Source organism: Podarcis gaigeae (genome assembly GCF_964106915.1).
Source record: "Podarcis gaigeae genome assembly, chromosome: 6".
Taxonomy (NCBI): domain Eukaryota; kingdom Metazoa; phylum Chordata; class Lepidosauria; order Squamata; family Lacertidae; genus Podarcis; species Podarcis gaigeae.
In genome coordinates, this window is record NC_139682.1 from 76,683,927 (window position 1) to 76,693,941 (window position 10,015).

Sequence of the window (10,015 nt, forward strand, 5' to 3'; positions counted from 1 at the left end):
TCCAGAACTTCCCAGTCACCAATGGTACCTAAAGAAAAATACTTTTCAGTGGAGTCGGTTCACGTGTGCCATCGAGTGACAAATGCATGCATGAACAAGCACATCGTACCCTTTCCTTTCGCTGGATATGGTTGTGCCAACTATTCAATCCACCTCTGCTCTCCTTATTAGTGGTTCCATCAGCTGAAGAGTTGCCCTGAAGACAGCTCAACTTGCACTTCCACAGAATTTGAGAGTCTATTCTCCACAAGACCTTGCACAAAAAGGAAGGATATTAAGGGCCTGTCCAGACCGCTGCTATTTTTGGATGGGATTCAATTGCATACTGGCAAAGACAGATTGTGCAATTAAAGTTATTATGGAGCTCTTGCCCAACAAACTTGCTTTTCAAATATTTTGGGGGCTTTTTTTGCGATAAGCAAGAGGAAAAGGCACCAGAGTGTTTGGGATAACATTTGCTCGGCGCAACATCTTCTGACCTCCCATAAAACAGATCAAGATGTAACCAGGTTGTTGGGAAGTGATCTAAGAAGACTGTCCAGATGATGAGGGAGAGGAATTTGAAGGAAGTGGGAGATGCCTTGAAATTTCTGAGATCATCGCCAAGATCAAAGCAGAGTCAGAAACGACAGGCCGCGTCACCTTCCTAAAGGACTTCCTGGAGACGCGGGATCAGGCCAAAGACCAAGCAGGGAAGGAGGAATTTGTTTCTGCCAGTAGTGAGAAGGAGTCTGATGAAGAAGAGGCTGAAGGTAAGGAGGAGATGAGTGAAGATGGATAATGCAATTGTATAGCGATGAAAATAGTGTGGTACCAAGCTTTCTAGTCCTCAAGAAACTCAAGGAATCATTGGATTTTGAAGAAATACTGGAATTTATCAAATTCAGGCAGGTGAGCTGATTTCATTCTGCCTTTCCAAGCTGTTCCACTCTGTTTGTGTGTGTGTGTGTGTGTGTGTGTGTGTGTGAGAGAGAGAGAGAGAGAGAGAGAGAGAGAGAGAGAGAGAGAGAGAGAGAGAGAGAGAGAAAGGAGAGGCTGGGCTGGCAGTCTCATTCACACCATCCATTTAAAGCACATGACTTCCCTCAAAGAATCATGGGAACTGTCGGGAATCCTTGCTTTGGGAGGAATAAACTAAAAACCCATGGTTCTTTGGGGGAACACAAGTATTTTAAATGTGTGGTGTGGACGCAGAAAGATTTGCCTTGTTTATTAAGCTTATCGGTTGCTTTTTTAAAACAAGTAACTCAGAGTGACAGAGTGTTGGACAATGGAACAGACTGCCACAAGAAGTGGTGGACTGTCCTTCCTTGGAGGTTTTAAAGCAGAAGTCGGATGACCATCTATCATGTATGATTTAGCTGAAATTCTTGCATTGCAGCGGGTGGGACTAGATGACCCCTACAATTCTAGGATTATGTGAAACACGTGCAGATCCACATAAGAGTTTTCCCATCTGGCCAGGAGGGAAAATCCGGCTCTTGGTTTGGTGCAGCAGTGTAGCCTCCAGAAAAAAAGAAAGAAAAGCTTTTCAAGATATGCAGATAAGCCTTTTCAGTCTTGCAAATCCGGAGGCTGTTAAAGGCACAGGAGCAGTTTGCAACCAGACGATGGCAGCCCTGAGGCCGCAGGGGTCAGAGGCAGCCGCGTGGTCCGCGGACAACTTCCCTCTCGTGTGAAATCCGCCTCTCCCGCTGCGCGCGCGCGCAGTCCCCGCACAGAGCCAGACGCGAACTTTTTTTTGGTGTGGGGGGGGGAGGTAGGGGCGAGCAGGAAGGAAGGAAGGAAGGAAACAGGTGTTAACCCTTCCGCAGCTGCGCTCCGTTTAAGAGCCGCCGCCCAAGAGCCGCCGGCCAGTTTTGCCCGGGACTTGGCAAGCGAAGAGCGAGCGCTGCGCCTCCGCGTTGTCTGCGCGCCGTGCGCTCCAGGCTTGCCAAGAATTAACGCGGGAGAGCCGCGTAAGTAAGGGGGAGGGCGGGGAAGCGCGACAATAATAGGAAACTGCGAAGGGGTGGGCGCCACTTTGCACAAAAGAAAAAGAGGGGGGAAAGGGAAAGGTTTTTCCATGAGCTGTCCGGCTTTTCTTCTTCTGCAAAGGAGGCGGCCGGCGGGACGCGCGCCATGCGAAGCGCAACCGCATCCGGAGAGACCCGCGTCCTGCCCGAGAGAGGTAAGATTTGGGAGAAGGGGACTTGCTGGCTGTGGGTGCTGGGTCTCGGCGAGGTCCGATTTGGCTGGGTGCACGTGTGAATGTAAAAACGACACGCGTTTGCAAGTGCTCGCGTCAGTGAACTCCCCAGCGTGCATTCGACGGCAACCCCAGCTTTGCATCTCCGTAATGTGGGGGAATGGACTGGCCTTGTTGGGGGGGGGGGTTGTCGTTCTGTGGAATTGGCTGTGATTTATTTTATTTTTAAATGCAACCCTATGCAGGCTTACTTGCAAGCGAACCCCATTGCGTTCAGTGAGACTCTAGGAAAGCATACGCAGGATCATAGAATGGTAGTGTTGGAAGGGACACGGTGGAATTATATGGGTTTGGGGGTTTGGGGAAGGGGCTGTGGCCTGGATCTATTTGCTGGGATCTCGCCAGAAAACCTTAGCTTGCCCCCCTGAATTGATGGGGAAAGAAAGTTAGGAATAAACTGTGTTAATCTGAAGCAGCAAACTCCCCCAGGGATGTTGTGATTTGTGTACTTGGTGCCCTCCTCTCTCAACTTTCTCCATACTTAGCGCCTAGCAGTTGAGCATACAAACTGCCTCTAGTCTGGTCCTGCAGGTCCTGGTCTCCTCTGCTGAGAAGCGTTCTGGGTCTGATCTGTATATTTGATTCCCGAAGGCTCCTTGCCACATGCCAGTCAGCGGCTGGTACTGCAGGCAACTGAGAACGAACTTGCATTTGTTTGGCGACAAGCTAACTTCAGTTGCGGGGACTAACTTCCTAGGGCTGCGATGGCACTGCCGGCAGTGCAGACTCCACTGAGAAGGCGATGCCTGGGATCCATGCGTTATGAAGCGAGGCACAGGAGAGGATCGGAATGAATGAATAAGATGTACTAGAGATATTGGCAGCGCATAAGCCATATCCTGTTATTTAGAGGTATGGGTGCATCGCTGAGTTTGATGATGGTGTAGAAGTTGATATGCTGGCCTCGAGAATGGGAAATGTTCATAAGACGGAGATTTCCCCAAGTATATCTGTGCAATTTAATTTTTTAATGCACAAAAAATGAGTGATTTTCAGGAGCCAAAGGTTCGGCTGCTGAAAGGCTTTCTGTGGAAACCTTTCCCAAGGGAGCTCTGAGGTTAGATTAGAACCCTTGTCTGATGTACTTGGGTATTGAGTTAGAAATGGCAGACTCCAACAAGAAAGTGGTTAGTGGATGGTTTAGTGCAACTGAGGTACTAGAACAACTATTTGTTTCTTTTAAAAGAGGGTGTTCTCCTCCACCCGCCCCCTCCCAGGGGGGACTGCAGGGAGGCAAACTTGAGAGCGGACGTCAAAGGAACAGGACATAAATTTACTGGAGGATCCAAGGGACAGGAGCTTTGTTCTCAAGCTACGTGAGTTTAAAGCCTTGCCATGTCTGGGAATAGTAAGCAATTTTCACTCTGTTCATTTCGTCCAATGCACTCAGTTTATTTTCCTCTTTGTCGTATGTGGGAGCATCTTACTTGCTCAAACCCTTTTGTCCAAAGTCCGCCAGGGCCCCTTCAGCCATCGGCTTCAATCATATGGACTCATCAACTCTGAAAAGGGTTTGGTCCTGCTTGAGTCCACAGGACCTGATGACCTTCAGAGCTCTTTCTGTCGTATGGTATCCCTGTGCCTGTCCTACGTGTGGGAAGCAGGGATGGTTCAACTCTGCTTGCTGTCACCTCTCACAACTTACCCATCCCGGGCAAAGTACTAGCTGTATGCGCATCGGTGTTGTGCGATTAGGAACTCCAGAGGAGGCAGCATTACTGGACTGTGCGTGCAACTTGTGGGAACTTAGGTTCTGTTTAGAACTTAAGCAGAATGCGTGGAGGTTTGAAGAAGTTGCAGAAAGTACAGATCCCCTTCCTCTCTTTCATGCGTTCACAGAGCTTATGTAAGAGCCCAATTATCTGCAATTCCTGAATGTGGTGTGTTTCTAGGGATAGCAATCTGGTTGAGGGCTGCATGATTTCTGGGTCTGGAGGTGAGGATCTGCTTGGGTTCCAAGCCTGACTCAGATTTGTACTTTTGAAACTTCGGTACATCACGTTTAAATGACGCCGTGCCTGTTCAGCCATTGATTCTAGGCTTAAGGTATATGCCATTTGAAACTGATGATTGTGTGTGTGTGTGTGTGTGTGTGTGTGTGTGTGTGTGTGTGTAACTTAAGCTGGTATGTCTTCTAACTCAATGGGAAAAGTCTTGTGTGATTTGGACTTTGTTATGATACTCACCCTTTGAAAAGTCAGTATTGTTCAGCCTTGAATGAAGGGTATCCAATGAATAGAGTGAGCTTCACTTTTCCCTTTCATGAAAAGCTTGTAGTACATTCCTAAGCATATTTTGATTATATATTTTGTGGCTTTATATTTTGATTTTGTTTTGTGAACCGCCCTGAGACCTCTGGGTATAGGGTGGTATATAAATAATAATAATAATAATAATAAATAAATTCACTGGGATTTACCAGTGTGTTCAGGATTGCAGTGAAGGTTTTAGCTTTATTTCCTCTGTCAAGTTAATTGACCACAATCAATAGTGTGGTCACAGTGTTGTGGGTGCCTTCTGTGCTCTGTTAATCCTCAATTCCATATCTCCTTTTACACTTACTTTCCTCCTCCTGCTAACTTAATTGTAGATGGCAAATCCTGCACAGATATGAGTTGGGCTACTAGAATCCATGGGGACACAAATCTCCAAACTGCATGCAGGGCAGTAGCCAAAGGCCATTCTGTTATCTCTTCTCAACTCCCAAATAGAAAGTCCCGGGAGACTTGCATTTTATTTCCTCGCTTTCTGTTAGCTTTACTGATTTTTATTTTTGCTGACACCACACTTTCTTCAGTTGTTGTTCGTGACAGAGGGCAACTTCCTCAATTTTGTGCAAGTTATGCCAGGGATGCGGAAGCGGTGGCCAGATGTTGCTTGACTACATCTCCCATCAGCCTTGACTTTGGGCCATGCCGACTGGGGCTGGAACCTGGGAAGCTGAGTCACGGGTCCACCTATCCCAATATTGTTCACACCAGTGTTTTCCAAACTTGGGTCTCCAGCTGTTTTTGGACTACAACTCCCATCATCCCTAGCTGGCAGAAACAATGGTCAGAGATGGTGGGAATTGTAGTCCCAAAACAGCTGGAAACCCACGTTTGGGAAACACTGGTCTACACTGACCAGCAGCTCCAGCGTTTCAGATGAGTATTTCTGGAGCATACCTGGGGATTGAACTTGAGATGTCTGCATGCAATGCACATGTCTCAAATTCAGTCTTTCCCCAGTGGCTGATGAGAATCCAATTGCTTCTGGAGGGGAGTGGGTTCCTCACCTCTGAATTACACCTTCCTTTAAACCTCTCTTACAAAGCTAATTTAGGGTGGGCTCCACTGCAGTCCTAAACACACCTTGCTTACCTCTGGGTAGGCGTGTGCAGCGGATAGATTATCCGGTTCCTTCTGTTTAATCCTTTCAAAAGTCAAATTTGTTTTATGCATTACCCCCGTGTTTTATGAGACAAGTCAGCAGTTTTAGATTGCGGTCATGTCGAGAATGAGCCTTTTTTTAAAAACAAAAGGACAGAAGTTTTAACTTTGCTGCTGTGATCTGATTGCAAACGGTATGACTTGGCTTTCGGTGTGGAAATCTGGGCAGCTTTTTCTCTCGGTCTCATGGCTATAAGCATGAATGTATGAACATGTGTCAAAAGCAGAGGATGTCAGTGTGGCTTTTTTTACCCATTGCCTTCCCCTGTGCTACTGAGGTGTTATTTATTGGTTAAATAAACCCAATCTGCCATCAGTTGAAGTGCTAACACCTTTATTCCGTTAGGTGTTATGTCCTGATATAGGTGTAAACAGTTTCATATAAGCTGTTAGCACTTCAGCTGACGCTGGATGAGGTTTATGAGGTAAAATCTGAATAATATACCCCATCGGGTATGTCATTTTACTTGCCAGTGGGCATACTAGCAGCAAACTTGCAGGATTTCATGTTTGGGTTTTCAGAATGTTCACTTTGGACTTGCAACAATAGTATAATAACAATAAATCACTTCTCCTAAATTAACATTTTTTTGCTTGTGTCTCCTGCTTTTAAGGACTGTGGTTACTGAGGTTACCCAGAAGGAGCTAGACGTTGGAAGCCACAGACGTTTGGACCTTGAAGCCCGGGGCAGCTGCTGAACTACCTGCTCCACATCGCCTCTTGGTGGCCGTCTGGAGAACTGCAACTCAGGCCGGCACCATGGACTCCACCAAGGACCCCCACGTGAAGGCCTTCGGTGGAGTCAGCGACTATCTCAACTATGAGATCATCATAGAACATTACAACTTCACGGGGAAGCTAAATGAAAATGTGGACACCGGGATCAAAGCAAGTTCTGCGGTCTTCATCATCATCTGTTGCTTCATCATCCTGGAGAACATCTTTGTCCTTCTGACCATCTGGAAAACAAAGAAGTTCCACAGGCCTATGTACTATTTCATTGGCAACTTGGCACTCTCTGACTTGCTGGCCGGGGTGGCTTATGTCGCCAACCTCTTACTGTCTGGACACAAGACCTACACCCTCACCCCTGCCCAGTGGTTTCTTAGGGAAGGGAGCATGTTTGTGGCGTTGTCCGCCTCTGTGTTCAGCCTCCTGGCCATCGCCATTGAGAGATACATTACAATGTTGAAGATGAAGCTTCACAACAGCAGCAACAGTTCCCGTTCTTTCCTGTTGATCAGTGCCTGCTGGGTCATCTCTGTGATATTAGGAGGTCTTCCCATTATGGGCTGGAACTGCATCCAACGTCTACAAAGCTGTTCCACCGTGTTGCCCCTCTACCACAAGTATTATATCCTCTTCTGCACCTCGGTGTTCACGGGCCTCTTGTTGTCTATCGTGGTTCTTTACTGCAGGATCTACATCTTGGTAAGGACCAAGAGCCGTCAGCTGACTTTCCGGAAGAACATGGCCAAAGCCACCAGGAGCTCCGAGAAGTCTCTAGCTCTGCTCAAGACAGTGATCATTGTTTTAAGTGTGTTCATTATCTGCTGGGCTCCTTTGTTCATTCTCCTCTTACTGGACGTGCGGTGCAAAGTCCGGACTTGCCCAGTTCTCCTCAAGGCCGAATATTTCTTAGTACTGGCGGTTCTCAACTCGGCCACTAACCCGATCATCTACACGCTAACGAACAAGGAGATGCGGCGAGCTTTTGTCAAGATTATGTCATGCTGCAAATGTCCCACTGCAGACTCTGGGACCAAATTCAAGAGGCCCATCATTGGGGGAATTGAGTTCAGCCGAAGCAGATCCGACAACTCCTCCCACCCGCAGAAAGACGAGGGGGACTCTCCAGAAACTATTGTGTCTTCGGGTAATGTCACCTCGTCATCGTAGGAACTCTCGAATGGAGGAGGCGTGGGCCCGCCGAAGGCCGACGCGTGGAATGGTTCTGATCACTTCTCTCCCGCCAAGATGAGGGAAAGGATAGGCTGGCAGGGGAGTTGTGTGGCACTTGTGAGGGGAGGAGCGGGGACAGATTGTGTGGCTTGAAAACATTTCCTCCCTGGAAGTTTGTTGTGTGTCGTTTGGGATTGCAACAAGGCCACTTAGGGTTGCTGGAAGTGTTCATGCCCAATATAACTCTGAAGACTGAAACCTTGGTGAAACGACACCTGTTGAATGAGAGTGGGTGGGGGGTGGAAAATACTATTTTCCTCTCCAGAAAAATGTGAACCTATAAAATAAAGAGCTTACTGGGTTTTTCCTTCTTCTTTTGAGTAACAGCCCTCCCCACCTTACTGAGCAGCGAGGGGAGCCAATCTCCCTGTCGATTCTCTTCTGGGTAAATCTAAAGAGAATTTGAGTGTTTTGCTTCAAGATTGGCCAAAGCGCCACTTGACATTCAATTAAAAGTTGGTGGGAACTGGGACATGGAGGGCTTCAATGGTTAGTTTGAAGAACACTGCCTCTCACTGCATGCTGCCATTGAATTCCCCTGAATTGAATGGGACTACGCTTGAGTTAGGCTGGGGTGTCTGGAACGGAAGGGGCCTCATTTGAACCTTGGCATTAAATTGATTTGATAAATATGCCACTCAATAACAAGGTGCATTTATTGTTAGCAATTTCGATAGCACCTCGGTGCATGAGGGGCCATACAAACTATTGTCTCACTTATTCTTGGAATAATCCTATCATAGCTTAGGCCAAGCGATGGCTCTTGGAGGCATCTGAAGACTTGAAAGCTGGATAAAGTTTCAATGAAGCCAGTGGTCTGCATTCTACCCCAGATTCTTTTAGATCCCAGAACGTTTGCAATTTTAAAAGATGTTTATAAGTTTGCCGATGTCCACAGAAAGTATTTGTTGTGTTAATTGAATGTAATTTGCCACAGCATCAATTGCTGGGCTGTGTGTGTGTGTAAATATATATATATATATATATATAAATCTATATTTGACCCGAGTTAATTGGGTACACATTCTGTGTGTACATTCTGTGTGTACAGTGTGTAGAGAAGCTAACCAGGATAGTAGCTGTCCTGTGCTAAGAGTAATAGTTTTCCATTGGTATCAATAATTTGGGACTCACCTTAAATCTCATGGGACCTGGGCTGGTTCTAAACACATCAAAGAAACGATTTAGTTAAACGCGTTGTAAACTTCACAGTGGGAAATCCCGTTGGCGAAAAACGGGACTCCACAGCGCCACCTGGTGTCGCAGTGTTATAATGCATATAAAGTCCTTTATCTTTACGAATGTAGCTGAGTCCTGGTTTAAATTATTTGGTGCCTCTCTCAAGTTTTCCCCCCTCCCTCATCTCCAAAAAGAGTGACTGGATGCAAAGGAGGATAGCAGAGCTGCTGTATTTCAGCTGTGTAGGAAAGGAAATTTCAGGTTGTGTAGATGATACAAAAAGCCAGGCCACCTGAAATTACTTTTTGTTACGCAGCTGTTAAAAAGTCGCAGTGACTCTCTTCCTCCTTTGGGGAGGAGGGGCCATAGCTGAGTTACAGAGCTCATGTTTTGTGTGCCAAAAATTCCAAATCTAAACATTGAAAAGAAATTGGCAGTGGGGTGTTCAGTGATGTGGGCCCAGACCCAACGGTTGAAGGTTGTTGTCCGAGAGTGTTACTGTGGTAATTGTGCAGGACTGTTGAATTCAATGCATTAATGTACAAATATTGGTTGAATATATAAGTGGTGTTTTTTTTTTTAAAAAAAAATAAGACTGCCGGCCTTCTAGTATTCCTAGTGCAATTCTTTTTGTAAAAACAAAAATAGAATTTAACTTGATTCTGACTTTGGTTGTACAGTTTGCACATAGCTGCGTTTACCTCTAAATATTAATAAACTGAGGGTTTTGTACAAGTTCTGCCGTGAACATTCCTTCTGTCGCATTTTTATCTGTACCTATTCTTACGACAGTCTTTTGGACAATTTACAGTTCACATTATTTCTATGCCCAGGAGAGGCAGGTTAACATTTGTGTGGTAAAAACAGAACACGTAGATGCAAAAGACCTGTCAAGAGCAGCAAATTCTGGTCAGCGGTTCAACAAGGCAGCATTCAAACCAGGGCAGGTAGCAATTGGAGTAATTAAACTCCCTTTCCGCAGCAATACATTTGCAGCAATTAAGATCAACCTAAATGCAACAGTGCCAGACCTAGGTTATTCAACATGTCCTGGCCTCAAGCAGGAGGGAAGTGTTTGTGGTTCAAATTAAAGCACAAGAAGCAGGCAAATGCTCTCTACAGACTTTCACACTGAGGACATTAAAACCTGGGTAGGGATGACTGTGGGGTGAATTGTTTCCCTTGCATCTGCAG

General features: G+C 46.2%; 1 protein-coding gene across 7 annotated transcripts; it reads left to right on the top strand.

Moving 5' to 3' along the window:
- Positions 1 to 615: 615 nt before the first annotated feature.
- Positions 616 to 9,556, top strand: S1PR1 (sphingosine-1-phosphate receptor 1). 7 transcript variants are annotated; one of them, XM_083743510.1, is made up of 2 exons: positions 616 to 752; positions 6,294 to 9,556. In XM_083743510.1, the coding sequence occupies exon 2, from the start codon at positions 6,440 to 6,442 to the stop codon at positions 7,577 to 7,579; it is 1,140 nt and encodes a 379-aa protein (XP_083599636.1). In that variant the 5' UTR covers positions 616 to 752; positions 6,294 to 6,439; the 3' UTR covers positions 7,580 to 9,556. The 7 variants fall into 7 exon arrangements, with proteins under 7 accessions (XP_083599636.1, XP_083599638.1, XP_083599635.1 ...); XM_083743512.1 differs by having other exon boundaries at positions 685 to 891; XM_083743509.1 differs by lacking the exon at positions 616 to 752 and adding an exon at positions 1,157 to 2,170.
- The last annotated feature ends 459 nt before the right edge of the window (positions 9,557 to 10,015 follow it).

Coding starts and splice junctions, on each gene's coding strand:
- S1PR1 (XM_083743510.1), top strand. CDS start 6,440: ATGGACTCCACCAAGGACCCCCACGTGAAGGCCTTCGGTGGAGTCAGC.